Source organism: Carcharhinus amblyrhynchos, chromosome 9 (assembly GCF_965287045.1).
Source record: "Carcharhinus amblyrhynchos chromosome 9, sCarAmb.v2.hapA, whole genome shotgun sequence".
Taxonomy (NCBI): domain Eukaryota; kingdom Metazoa; phylum Chordata; class Chondrichthyes; order Carcharhiniformes; family Carcharhinidae; genus Carcharhinus; species Carcharhinus amblyrhynchos.
This window is the reverse complement of record NC_137332.1, coordinates 102,695,047-102,709,650: the sequence shown is the minus strand read 5'-3', so window position 1 is coordinate 102,709,650 and position 14,604 is coordinate 102,695,047. Positions and strand designations below refer to the sequence as shown.

The following is a 14,604-nucleotide window of genomic DNA, read 5'->3' as shown; positions in this document are numbered from 1 at the left end:
TCATACTGGGGTACAGCATTCCTGACTTCTGCTGGAGTATAGTATCACTGTCTGCTGCTGGAATATAGTACCACTGTCTCCTGCTGGGGTACAGTGTCACTGACTCCTGCTTGGGTGCAGAATCATTGAATCCTGCTGGGCTACAGCGTCACTACGTCCTGCTGGGGTACAGTATCTTTGTCTCCTGCCAGTGTACAATATCACTGACTCATGCTGAGAGACAGTATCACTGACATCTTGCTGGGGTACAGTATCGCTGTTGCCTGTTAAAGTATAGTTTCACTGACTCCTGCTGGGCTACAGTATCCCCGACTCCTGCTGGGCTACAGTATCCCCGACTCCTGCTGGGCTACAGTATCCCCGTCTCCTGCTGGGCTACAGTATCCCCGTCTCCTGCTGGGCTACAGTATCCCCGTCTCCTGCTGGGCTACAGTATCCCCGTCTCCTGCTGGGCTACAGTATCCCCGTCTCCTGCTGGGCTACAGTATCCCCGTCTCCTGCTGGAGCACGCAGTCACTGTTGGTGCAGTGTGTTATTTGATGTGCTTGTGGCTGCGATTTACTTGAACTCTGGGCAGCATGGGTGCAATGTGTTATGTGAACTGTTTACCCTGCTGCTGCTGTGCGCTGTCTGGACCGTAGGGAGTGGCGTTGTTTTTTGTCCCGAGAGTGTCTCGGTGCCGTGTGATCTCTGAATTAACACGGTCCATTTGCAGGGAAGCAGTGTTGGGTGATTGCTCACACACGCTGGTCAGCCACTCACTGCCTGGTCCGACTGCTCAGGGACCACACCTCGCAGGCAGAGCGTTGGCCCCTCCGAACACACCTCCTCCCTCCCGATATTGCCCTTTCCACCTGTAACTGTGAGTCACAGCCTTACCCAGAGATCGTACACAAGGAAGTTGCAGCAAAGCAGGCCAGCCCAGGCAGGAGGGCAAAGTCATCTCTTAAAGCTCTCGATCCAGGCAGTGACCCGACAGCCGGTGATATGGAGACGGATCCAAGGCAGAGGGCAGAGAGCTGGAAAGAGGAATTGGTTTGTGCCGTCTGCCTGGAGTTGTTTGCAGACCCGGTCACTCTGGAGTGTGGCCACAATTATTGCCGCTCCTGCATCGTCGGCTGCTGGGAAATGCAGGAGTCCAACTTTTGCCCCGAGTGTTTGGACGTGTTTCCAGAATTAAACCTCAAGACCAACCGGGCTCTCGCCAAACTGGCGGAGAAAGCCCGGAACCGAGACCGACAGCGCAGGAGAAAAAGCCGGAAAATCTACTGCGACCTGCACCAGGAAGAACTGAAACTCTTCTGTGAAACTGACAAGAAACTCATCTGTGGTATCTGCCGGGACGGCAGGCAACACAAGTACCACAGTTTCATCCCACTCAACGAGGCTGTAGAGATTTACAAGGTGAATTTAATTATAGGCGCACAGAGCGGGACTGTGTTCACCTTGGACAGGACACTGACTGGAACTCAACTCAAGAGTATCGTGTTCAGTTCTGGGCACCGCGCTTCAGAAAGGATGTCAAGGCATCAGAGAGACAGACAGTCAGAGAGACTGAGAGAATGACAGAGCGATAGACTAAGAGAGACTGAGAGAACGAGAGAGAGATAATAGACGAGAGAGAGAGATAGAAATGAGAGAGAGAGTGGGAGAGAATGAGAGGCAGAGAAAGACTGAGAGAGAGACGGACAGATAGAGATAGTCAGAGAGAGAGAGGGGAGGGATACAGAGGGTCAGTGACAGAGAGAGACAGTGAGAGTGACAGAGAGACAATGAAGGGGAGAGTGACACACACACACACACACACACACACAGTAAAAGTGACAGAGAGAGACAGCAAGCATGACAGAGGGACAATGAAGAGGCGAGTAACAGAGAGACAGAGAGAGCGAGAAGGAGAGACAGAGAGGGGGAGAGAGAGGGAATTTAGCAAACATTCAGGAGAGCAGTTGAAGCGATGAGGAATTTCAGTCGGATGGATAGATTGGAGCAGTTGGAAGTGTTTTCCTTGTAGAAGAGAAGATTGAGAGACCATTTGATTGAGGTGGTTAAAATTGTCAGGGGGTCTGGACAGAGTGGGCAGGAAGAAGCTGTTTCCATTGGCAGAAGAATCAAGAATGAAATGGCACATTACAGGAAAAAGAAGTGATGGAGATGGGTGGATACGGTAACCTGGTCCCGGCAATTCTTTCAGGGCCAAGTAACCAGGCTGGATCCAATGGAGAGACAGTGCGGGAAGCCAAGGCAATCGGGAGTGAGGGTGCCTGTCCCAGGATGACGGGGAAGCATGAGGTAGCATTGCTGCCTCACAGTGCCAGGCATCCTGGTTCGATTCCCGGCTTGGATCACCGTCTGCATGTTCTCCTCGTGTCTGTGTGGGTTTCCTTTGGGTGCTCCAGTTTCCTCCCACAATCCGAAAGACATAGGTGCATGATCCATGCTAACTTTCCCTCAGTGCACCTGTGCCGGAGTGTGGCAACTAGGGGATTTTCACAGTAACCTCATTGTGGTGTTAATGTAAGCCTATTTGTCACTAATAAATAAATTTTAAAAACATTGAACTTATACTACAGCGGAGAAACTTCTTTTCTCACAGTGACTGGTTAGGATCTGGAACGGTTAGGTGCCCAAGTGTGTGATTTTGGGCATGTTTGATCATTTCAGTGGAACTTAGCTTATTATCTGAATAGGGAAAATATGCAGGGTTACGGGAAGAAGGTTGGAGAATGGCATCAGGTAAAGCACTCCTTTGGGGAGCCGGCACAGACATAATGGGCTGAATGTCCTCTGTCTATGCTGTGATCATTCTGTGACAGGCAGGGCTAGCTTTGACATTGCTGATCTCACCCCTCATCCCCACTACAACCCTCCAGCTTTGTGCAATGTTAAAAACGTACCTCTGTTAATTTCTCCTTCGCAGGATAATCTGAAGTTATCCTTGGATTCTGCTGCTAAGAGGAAGGCCACTGTGCTGGAGGCTAAATTTAACCAGAAGCAGAAGATCTCCCAAGTGCGGGTAAGGTGCTGATTTTGTTTTTGAACCTCCATTGCGTTCGCATTTTTTGCAATTGATTTGTGGAACATGGGTGTCACTATCTGGCCAGGATTTGTTGCCTGTTCCTATTTGCCTGAGAACAGTTAAGAGTCATCCACAATACTGTGGTCTGGAGTCACATGTAGAGTCATACCGTCATAGAGGTTTACAGCATGGAAACAGGCCCTTTGGCCCAGCTTGTTCATGCCGCCTCTTTTTCTTTTAACCACTAAGCTTGTCCGTATTGTCTGCATTTGGCCCATATCCCTGGAAAGCCATCTTACACATGTAACTGTCTAAATGCTTTTTAAAAGACAAAACTGTACCCGCCTCTACTACTACCTCTGGCAGCTTGTTCCAGACACTCTCCACTCTCTGTGTGAAAACAATTCCCCTCTGGACCCTTTTGTATTGCTCTCCTCTCAACTTAAACCTATGCCCTCTAATTTTAGACTCCGCTACCTTGGGAAAAGATATTGACTATGTAGGCCAGACCAGGTAAGGATGGCAGATTTCCTTCCCTAAAGGACACTCATGAACCAGATGGGATTTTCCAACAATCACAATGGTTTCATGGTCATCAGTAGATTCTTAATTCTAGATATTTTAAAAATTGAAATTCCACAATTGGCTGTGATGGGTTTTGAACCCAGGTCCCTAGAACATGAGCTGAGTTTCTAGATTAATAGTTGAGCAATAATACCATGAGGCCATCACCTGCTCTATGTTGCATCCATTCTAGGGATGTGGACTTTGCTGGCTGGGTCCAGCATTTACTACCCATCCCTAATTTCCCCATGAGAAGGTGGTGGTGAGTGGCTATCCTGAACCTGCTGTGGTCCATGTGGTGTAGGTGCACCCACAGTGCTGTTAGGGAGGGAGTCCCAGGATTTTTGACCTCAGCGACAGTGAGGGAGTGGTCAATGAGATCCTGAGTCAGGATGGTGGATGGTTTGGGAGGACCGGACTTCCCGATGGTGGTATTCCCATTGATGATGCTGTTCCACATTCTCACCGTGCAGGAACAGTCCCGCAGTCTGCAGATCCACATCAGGTACGAGTTTGCTAAAATGCACCGGATTCTGAATGAAAAGGAGCAGCGTTTAAGCAGAGACCTGCGGGAGCGGGAGGAGAAGATCTTAGAAGACATGCGTGAGAATCTGCGGGGGATTCAGGAAGTTCTGGATTCTATCGAGCGGGTGCTGGCGGAGTTTCAGGCTAAACTGGATCAACCAGACATATTAAACATTCTTAAGGTAAAGTGAGCAATTTAACTTTAGTGCAATGGGAACCGGCTGTGTGAAATTAACTGGTATCAAAGTATTTATTTTCATTCATGGGTGTTACTGGATAGATGCCCTTCCCTGAATGCAATCATGCAACCACTTAAATATATAACAGTGGACCCACTGAAACTTACAAAATTGTTACAGAGCATGTTGTGCTAATGTGGATAAGATGTTTCCCTGGCTAGTGGAGTGGTAGGAAGGGGAATTTAGAACTAGGGGACAGAGTCAACCAAATTGCTGTGGCTCTGAAGTCACATGTAGGCCAGACAGGGTAAAGACGGCAGATTTCCTTCCCTAAAGGACATTAGTGAACAAGATGGGTTTTTAATAACAATTCACAATAGTTTCATGGTCATCATTAGACTTTTAGTTCGAGATCTTTATTGAATTCAATATGGCACAGCAGCACAGTGATTAGCGCTGCTGCCTCACAATGCCAGGGACCCAGGTTCAATTCCAGCCTTGGGTCACCATCTGTGCGGAGTTTGCACATTCTCCCCATGTCTGTGTGGGGAGAATGTGCTCCTGGGTGCTCTGGTTTCCTGCCACACTCCAAAATGTGCAGGTTAAGTGGATTGACCATGCTAAATTGTCCCTTAGTGTCAGGAGGATTAGCAGGGTAAATATGTGAGGCGATGGGGATAGGGCCTGGGTGGAATTATTGTTGGTGCCGGCTCAATGGGTCAAATGGCCTCCATTCACCATCTGTCATGATGGGATTTGAACCCGAGTCCGCAGAACATTACCCTGGGTCTCTGGATCAGTTCAAGGGGCAATTAGGGAAGGGCAATAAATGCTGACCCAGCCAGCGACATCTTCATCCTATGAATAATATTTTAAAAGATAATTGAACGGCAGAGCAGGTCCGATGGGCTGAATGGCCTATTTCTGTTCCAATGATGTTTGTGATGTATATTGGTGTGCTGCTATCCAGCCTGTGAATTCTTTCCCATGATTTCCCAAAGTGATGAGTGTGTGTGTGAGAGTGTGTATATGAGTTTGTGTGTGTGTGAATGAGAGAGTGAGTGTGAGAGTGTGTGAGTTTGGAGGGGGGGGGGAGGTGGCGGTGGTGGTGGTGGGGGTGATCAGTGATGGTAACACCACTGGTTATCAAAGGGAGATGGTTAGATTTTCTCTTGTTGGAGATGGCCATTGCCTGGCACTTGTCTGGTGTGAAAGTTACTTGCCACTTGTCAGCCCAAGCCTGGATATTGTCCTGGTTTTGCTGCGTTTGGACGCAGAGGGAGAACAGAGTTAACATTTTTGGTGCGATCTTAATGGATGTTCACGCCATGCTCCCGCTGCAGCGAGGTCAGAGAATTTGGCATCCAGACAAATCTCCATTCACTGCAGCGGGATGGGAAAATCCCTCCAGCATGAATAGCTGTAACATTCCGACCTTTGAGTCTAATGTGACTCTACCCTGAGACTATTTCCAGGTCTGTTTCAAATTGGCGAAATTCCGGATATGGGTTTATATGGAATTTTCTGGGTTCTTAGTCCGTCTTAAACTGACTGATAAATGTAGACGTGTATCTGTTTTTATTTCAGGAGGAAGGCTGCTGGAACACCAGGTACGATGTTTCATTCCTTGTTTCAAATAATGAAAAACACACCAGACTTTAAAAAAAAGGCAATGTTTCTGCAATGACCAACATTTGTGTTTGCAGTTTCAGTGAAAAACGTGAGTCTATGGCGTTGGTGGACAAGGAACTCCCACTGGGGATATTCAGAGGCCCCTTGCAATATATAGCGTGGAAAGAAATGATGGATTCCATCAGCCCCGGTACAGAGATTTAAATATTCTCAATTGCCTCCTTAAGGAGAGATGTTGATATTAGTGATAATAGCTTACTGTGTCGCACCGTGATCATATAATGGTTAATATGCTGCGTTGTGGGCCACAACAGCCTTGGTTCAAATCTACATCACAGCATTGATCGTATACATTGTTTTAGGGCGGCACGGTGGCACAGTGGTTAGCACTGCTGCCTCAGTGCCAGGGACCAGGGTTCAATTCCTGGCTTGGGTCACTGTCTGTGTGGAGTCTGCATGTTCTTCCTGTGTCTGCGTGAGTTTCCTCCGGGTGCTCCAGGTTCCTCCCACAGTCTGAAAGACGTGCTGGTTAGGTGCATTGGCCGTGCTAAATTCTCCCTCAGTGTACCTGAACAGACGCCAGAGTTTGGCAGCTAGGGGATTTCACAATAACTTCATTGCAGTGTTAATGTAAGCCTACTTGTGAAACTAATAAATTATAAATGATCTTATTTATAATATCACTGGACTAGAAACCCTGCAGGTTAGGCTAGGGCGACACGGTGGCACAGTGGTTAGCACTGCTGCTTCATAGCACCAGGGACCCTAGTTCGATTCCAAACTTGGCTGACTGTCTGTGTGGAGTTTGCACATTCTTCCCGTGTCTGCATGGGTTTCCTTCAGGTGCTTTTGGTTTCCTCCCACAGTCTGAAAGATGTACAGATTCAGTGGATTGGCCATGCTAACTTGGCCCCTTAGTGTCCCAAATGTATAAGTTCGATGATAAATGTGTGGATTAGGATGGGGGGAATGAGTCTGGATCCAACATGTCCTGGAATCAAGGAAAGAAGACTTTGTCAGGGAGTTGGTGCAGAGTCGAGGGGCCGAACGGTCTCTTTGGCGCTGTAGATTCTATAATTATATGGTTCTAATGCCCTGGTACATGGACTTAAACCACTTTGAAACAGCTAAATTCAATGAATTCAAAGTGGGGGAGGGGGAGTGGGGGCAAGTGGATTTTAATGCAGGAAATGCGAGTTTATTTTTGGGCCTTGAAAAGGATAACATTAGTGAAAAAGTTGGAGGTTCAAAGACATTAGCGGGTTGGGAAGGTGGGGTGGTGTGGGGGTTGTCGGGGGGGGCGGTGTGGGGGTTGTCGGGGGGGGGGGGTGTACCGATCTTGTGACAATTCAATTAACCAATTCAAATAAATCAAATAAACTGAGGGGAGAGTCAGAGGGGCACCATCCAAACCATAAAGAAAATCACAATTGAAACATTAAACCAAAGTGTGATCAGAAGGGTCAGTAAGGCATCCCAGTCTCTACAAACATCAATGGCTGGTCTCCGCATGCCCCCCCCCTCCAGGGACACCCGGCCGCGATTGTAGCTGCGGCGGGGGCGGGCTGGGTGGCGGTGGGGTAGACAGTCAGGTCAGATAACCCCCTCGGTATAGGTCAGTCAGGTCAGATAGCCTGGACCTGTTTATGGCGAGTTTGACCAGGTCTGGGAGCAGGTTCGTGAGGAGGTCCCTCCACTTTCCCCATTCCCCCCTCCACTGCTGGTGCCCATAGATCAGAAGCGTGGGACGAAGTTCAATCAAATCTGTAATGAAAGACTTTTTAAGAAATCAAAAAGGCCAACCTTACCTGGTCTGCCCTTCATTTGACCCACAGTAATATGGTTGACTCTTATCTGCTCCTATGAAATGTCCCGAGTGAGACACTCAGTTCAAGGGCAATTAGGGACGGGTAACAAATACTGACCCAGCCAGAGACGCCCACATCCCATGAATGAGTCAAAATAGCTTCCACAAGGCTGGATGGTCCACTCATGATTTGGTGAAAGTTTCTCATAATGTTGGGTCCATCTTAGAAGGGAGATGACTTGATGAGTTTGCAGAATCTCAGAATTGTTACGGTGCAGAAGGAAGCCATTCAGCCCATCGTGTTTGCACTGGCTCTACAAATGAGCATCATGACTTAGTGCCGTTCTCCTACCTTTCCCCCCAACACCGCCCCACCCCCCCGTGGCCCCTGTGCATTGTTTCAATTCCAATAATGATATAATACCCTCTCGAATGCCTGGATTGAACCCGCCTCCACCACACTGCCAGGCAGCGCACTCCAGACCCCAATCACTCGCTGTGTGGAACAGTTCTTTCTCACATTACGTTTACTCCTTTTGAAATTCTCTTTACATCTGTGTCCTCTCGTTCTCGGTCCTTTTACGAGCTCGAACAGTTTCTCCCGATCCACTCTGTTCAGCCCCCTCATGATTTTGAACATCTCTATCAAATTTCCTCTTAGCCTTCTTCTTTCCAAGGAAAACAGTCCTGACCTCTCCAATCTATTCTTGTAACTGAAGTTTCTCATCCCTGGAATCATTCTTGTAAACCTTTGCCCTCTCTCCAATGCATTCACATAGTGCAGCACTCAGAACTGTACACAATACTCCAGCTGAGGTCTAACTAGTGTTTCAGTAGATGTCAGTGAATAAAGTGATTTGTTCTGATTTTTAAACAAATATCTTTTGCTCCCTCAGTGCCAGCCGCTCTGACTCTGAATCCAAAGACAGCCAACCCCTGGCTCATCCTGTCCGAGAACCTGTCCAGTGTCAAGATTGGGGAGCAACGGCAAATGCTGGAAGACACACCCCAGAGGTTTGACCGCTGCGCCTGCGTCCTGGGAGCGGAGGGATTCACATCAGGGAGACACTACTGGGAGGTGGAGGTGGGGGACAAAACCGAGTGGGACCTGGGGGTGGCCAAAAGGTCCTGCGCCAGGAAAGGAAGGATCAAACGGATGCCCGAGGATGGCTACTGGAGACTGAGCCTGCGGACTGGGGGCGAATACAAGGCCTTCAGCACACCTCCCACCCACCTGACCCTGAGTGTGAGCCCCCGAAAAATCGGGGTGTACCTGGACTACGAGGGAGGGCAGGTTTCGTTCTACGATGCAGGCGACATGTCCCATCTCCACACTTTCACTGATGCTTTTGACGAAAAACTCTACCCCTACTTCTGTCCCTGCCTGAGTGACGGAGGGAAGAACACAGGGCGAATGAAAATCTGCCACTTTAACCAAGATCCGGAACAGGAATTCTTCAGGACTCCTTCGATGGTATCTTCCAGCGTTGGAACCTCTACCACATAGAAGGACAAGTGTTATATACTTGTCTGTTTTAGCTCAGCCTGGAGTCTGCCATAGTAATGTACACATGGAAGTGATGCACTGTGATGTAGAGTAGGAAGTTGGTGTGGGAAAGACCACCCACAATAAAGTTACATTCGAGTGCTCTGGAATGTCAATCTCCAAAACTGGCGATGAGGATAAATGGACATGCACTTGCTTAACCACTTGGAAGATGAGGTTTAAGCAAAGAAAAGACAGAAGTCAGGAAATCTTTCACATATACTTTGCTGTCTATGGGGAAAATCAGTTGGCTAATGTGGCCCTGAGTAAAAGATACTCTGAAAACAGAGCTGGCTAGTAAATGACAGCTCAAATTTATGTCTTGTGCAAATAAGAAAACTGAGGTAGCAGCCAAAAACGTATACTCATAAATATGATAGGGCATTTCAGCATCACTGGAGCTTTTAATGAGATTATTTTCACCGGTGACAAAATAGATGAAGATATTATGGCGCCTACTTTCCAGAGTGTGGTGAGAGGTACAATGTTCAATTTCCCTCCATAGTCATGTGCAACCAGATAAACCTGGCACTGTAAAACGTACCAGCAAATTGTGGGAATTTTACCATCACATTTTTGCAAAAATTCCTGGTGATAGCAGAGCATTTTACATTCTATAAAAGAAATGAAGAGGAGGAAGAATCAATCACACAATTTGTTGCAGTGCTTAAGAATGCAGAATACTGTGAATTTGGAGACATGCATAATGATACCATCAGTGACGGACTTGTTTGTGGTCTATGGAACAAAGCAACACAAAAATGTCTTGTTAATTAAGAATAATCTCACTCTGCAGAAAGCCTTTGAAATCACTGTTTCTATGGAGCTGGCTGCAAAGGAAGCCCAGCAATTGACTTCATCCACTCGGTTGCACACAATGTCTGCTGAATCGATATCCTAAGCCACCAAGGCCTGTACATGTTACTGGTGTGCAAAGCTGGGGCATTCTGCTGCTGAGTGCTGGTGTAAAGACATGAAGTGGGGTGGGGGGGGGGGTGATTTTACTACTTTGCCACACCCCTCGATGGGCAGGATGAGCTGGCAAAGCCACGTTAGAGGTGGGAAATCAGTTTCATGCCCGGTTTCTTGCCCCTTGTGATCTTATCGGCACAGGATAACTGGCTCATTCATTTCTGGCAAGAGGCTGAATATGTTATTTAAACATATTTAAATCTTCACTTAAGTGTAATTGACGAGCTCAGGATACAATCGTCTGGGCTCACTTGCCTTTGTAGCCTCGCTGGGAAATGTTCCTTCCGGTTAGGATCACGCATCGGACCCCCACGAACAGGGACCAGTTGTGATGAGCTTGCTGGTAGAACAAGAGGCCATTGAGGCCTGCCCAGGAGGTTGAGGGTGTGGGTGCCCCTTGAGACAGTGCCAGCCTGGCATCCTGGCAGTGCCACTTGGCACCCTGGCACTACCCCACTGGGCATTCGGTTGGGGGGGCCTGCTGCCACTCTTTATTGTGATCAGTGGGGGAGAGGGGCAATTGGCTTGGGCGGTGGAGGAGACAATTTTCCAGGTGGTATGGTGCTCACAGTTGGCAGCGGGTCCCTGCAATTGCTGGTAGGGAGGGGAGGCTGGGTCAAGACCAGCTGCAGCAGCAGAGGCCTGACAGGTCTCTCTCACAGACCGACCAGGCTTCAGCTGGTTGCCATTGCACGTGTGCAGCCACAGAGGTCTGGACTTGTGCAATAGCACCCTCTGCTGGTAAAGCTGGCTTGCAGGTGTTTTAAGCCCAGCCCCTTCCCAGACAGGAGAGGAATGGTTTAACCTATTCTTTCATGCACTGATTGCATAAAATTCTAGAGTTGAACCTGCCCAAATAATGAATGAGAAACTCTCCCAGTTAGAATCTTTTAGGTAAGATCGTCCCCGGAATGTCAAAGCTGTGGGGACCAAAAGGACATATAGGGGGCGATTTTACCAATGCACTGTGCCCATTTTTGGGTGTGATGTGCTGGTAAATTGGGGCGTAAAGCACTTAGCAAAAACCAGCACCATTTTATGAGCGCCGGATTTCCAGCACAGTCAGCCTCTTGCCGGAAATGAGTGACAGGCAGATCAATGTATTTAAATTTATTTTAATGCTGTTTTACATCTGCTTAGTGAGCTTGGCGCTGAATTGTCCAGGCTTGGCCCTCTTGCCAGAAAAGATTCTTGCTGGCGAGGAATAGACATGTTCCCCATGAACGGGGAGTAGTCGACTTGGCCTTGCCGGTGGAACTGGAGGCCATTGAGACCCTCCCCCGAGTAGGCCAAGGGCAAGTGGGGGGTGCATCTTGGGCAGTGCCAGACTGGCATCTGGGCAATACCATCAGGGCTGAGCCAGGGGCTAGGCCAAGGGGGAGGGGTCAATGGGGGACAGGCCAGTGGAGGGAGGGGCCAATGTGGGGAAGGACTAATGGGGAGAGGAGCTAATGAGGGAAGGAGCCCGCTGCCACTCTGCAGTGATCGCTGGGGAGAGGGTGGCGGGTCTGCGATTGGTGAGGGGAGGGGTCTGTGATTGGTTTGGGCTGCGGGGTTTCAGCAAGGACTCACATCACGGGCCACAGGCCCCTACGATTGTAGAAGGAGGGGGGAGCTGCTTCAGGCTGCCTGCAGTAGCAGGGGCCTGACAGCTCTGTCTTTGTCTGTCAGACCTCTGCTACTGCTAATGCGCATGTGCAGCACCGCAGGCCTGCACATACGCACTACCTCCCTCTGCAGGCTTTTGGGGGCATTTAGCCCTTCCCACAGGCTTCTGCAGTGAGCAACAGGCTCGCTCAGAGTTTTGCTGCCAGAGTGTGTATGGGGCTTTTGGGGGTGGGAGGCGGTGGTTGGGGGGGGGGGGGGGGGGGGGGTGGAGGGGGGGAGGTGGGGGGGGGAGGTGGTGTGGTGGTAGGGGGGGGTGTGGTAGGGGGGTGGTGGAGGAGGGGGGGGTGGTGGAGGAGGGGGGGGTGGTGGAGGGGGGGGGGTGGCTGGGAGGGTGGGGGGGGGTGGCTGGGAGGGTGGGGGGGGTGGTTGGGAGGGTGGGGGGGGGTGGTTGAGGTGGGGGGGTGGTTGGGGGGGAGGGCTGGGGGGGTGGGGGCACGGCGGGGTGCCTGAAAACATATCCAGAAGATGGATTTGAATCTCAGATTCAAGCCCGCCCAACAAAACAAAATGATAAACTCTCCCCACAGAGTGTCCCAGCAGTATTCTCTACTTTTGTGTCAGATCATTACCAGCTGTGCCATTAGTACTGCATCCCTGCAAAGTTTTCCTTGGACCGGATTTTAATATTTAAGTATGTCAGTAATGGCATATGTTAGTAAAAGAAAAACCTTGTGAAAACCAGTGAATTGTCTGCTCTTCCTTTGGTCCATTGTCTGCCTAACATGTTGCATCGTCTCCCTCCTGGAACCAGCTGTGAGCCTATGTGTCGGAGAGGAGGAAAATAAATGTAGGCCTTTGGATGGAATAGGGCAATGGGGGCAGGGAAGGTGAGGGGAAGGTGTTGAAATTGGTCTTTACAGTCCAGATAAACAGATGATCATGAGTCGCTAGCCATGTCCCTGGCACCATATCTCATCCTCGTTTTGAAAACTGCTACCTTGGAAGAATGTATAATGGCTGATTGTCTAAGGAACGGGATATTGGAGGCAATCCAGAGAAGGTTCACTCGGTTGATCCCTGGTGTGGAAGGATTTTCTATGAGGAGAGGTTGAGTAGGTTGGGCCCAATACTCACTGGAGTTTAGAAGAACGAGAGGTGACCTTATTGAGACATATCGGATTCTCAGGGGGTTTGAAAGGATAGATGCTGAAAGGTTCCAAAGAACAACACAGCATGGGAAACAGGCCCTTCAGCCCAATGAGCCCGCGCCGCCATTTTAACATTGTGAGTGCCCTCTTCTACCTATGACCTTGTTGTTGTTTCCTTTCCCCTTGTGGGAGAGTTTAGGATCAGAGGGCATAATCTCAGAGTAAGTGGTCACTCATTGAAGACAGGGATGAGGAGGAATTATTTCTCTCAAAAGGTAGTGAACCTGAAATTCTTTACTGCCTACGCTGTGTCCTTAACTATGTTCAAGGCTGAGATAGAGAGATTTTTAATCAGCAAGAGAATTGAGAGTTATGGCGATAAAGTGGGAAAATGGAGATGGGCGTTATCGCATCAAATCAGTCCTAATCTAATTGAGTGGGAGCAGACTCAATGGGCCGAATGTCCTGCTTCTGCTGCCCTCTCCCCCCCTGCATCCCCCCCGACCCCCCAGAGAGAACAAAAGGATCATTTGTTTCATTAAGGGGCCCTTTAGTTTTGTCATTGTATTCTCTAATAGGCTATGTTCTTGGGTGCTGAAGTTTGTGTCCTGGTTTAATGCCATGTACAGTCTCTGCAAGAGTCTTATCACATTTGTCCATTTGTTCCAAACCCCCACCCCTCCACCCCTCCACCCCATCCCTCGCTATGGTTACGTTCCAATTCCTTCATTTTCAAGACAGCAGTGTGAAAAGAAACGGACAAGTCAACAACTTGAGGCAGCATGGCAGCACAGTGGCTAGCACTGCTGCCTCATGGTGCTAGGGACCCAAGTTTGATTCTTGGCTTGGGTCACTGTCTGTGTGGAGTTTGCACGTTCTTCTGCGTGGGTCCCTCTGGGTGCTCTGGTTTCCTCCCATGGTTCAAAAATGTGTAGGTTAGGGGATTGGAGGGTAAATATGTGGAGTTATGAGAATAGGGCCTGGGTGGGGTGCTCTGTCTGAAGAAATTCCTCCTCATCTGTGTTTTAAAGGATCGTCCTGTAGCCTGAGGTTGTGCCCTGTGGTTTTAGTTTTACTTACTAGTGGAAATATCCTCTCCATGTCCACTCTATCCATGCCTTGCAGTATCCTGTAAGTTTCAATAAGATACCCCCTTATCCTTCTAAACTCCAATGGGTGCAGAGGTGACCATCCACCAGCAGAGGGTGGCACTGTATCATTTTCATTACAGGATTGAGACACTGGTTTGAAGAAGTGAGGCTTTGACCCAGACGCAAAAGATCAAAAGCCCCCCCCCCCACCATTGTAGCAGTCAGCTGCTTCTGAAACAACTTTATTTCACTCCCAGTAACGCATCAGATCCGTTCTTTCTCCCTGTTAATAACTTTCCCTTTTACAGATGGTTCGGGCCCTCCAGCCAGCTCTGTCATTGGATAAGAGCGTGGCTGAGCCAATTGTGGCCTCAGCTCCACTTTCCTGAGTATGAGGAGGACCCAGTGGCACAGTGGTACTGTCACTGGACTAGGTATCCAGGGTAATCGTCTGGAGACCTGCGTTCGAATCCCACCATGGTAGATGGTGAAATTTGAGTTCAACGAAAATTA

At 49.0% G+C, this 14,604-nt stretch overlaps 1 protein-coding gene across 1 annotated transcript; it reads left to right on the top strand.

The window, feature by feature from the left end:
• Positions 1 to 806: 806 nt before the first annotated feature.
• Positions 807 to 10,235, top strand: LOC145348510 (zinc-binding protein A33-like). The gene is made up of 6 exons (XM_080196699.1): positions 807 to 1,404; positions 2,921 to 3,016; positions 4,057 to 4,290; positions 5,875 to 5,897; positions 5,994 to 6,109; positions 8,623 to 10,235. The coding sequence occupies exons 1-6, from the start codon at positions 988 to 990 to the stop codon at positions 9,231 to 9,233; spliced, it is 1,497 nt and encodes a 498-aa protein (XP_080052825.1). The 5' UTR covers positions 807 to 987; the 3' UTR covers positions 9,234 to 10,235.
• Positions 10,236 to 14,604: the final 4,369 nt, after the last annotated feature.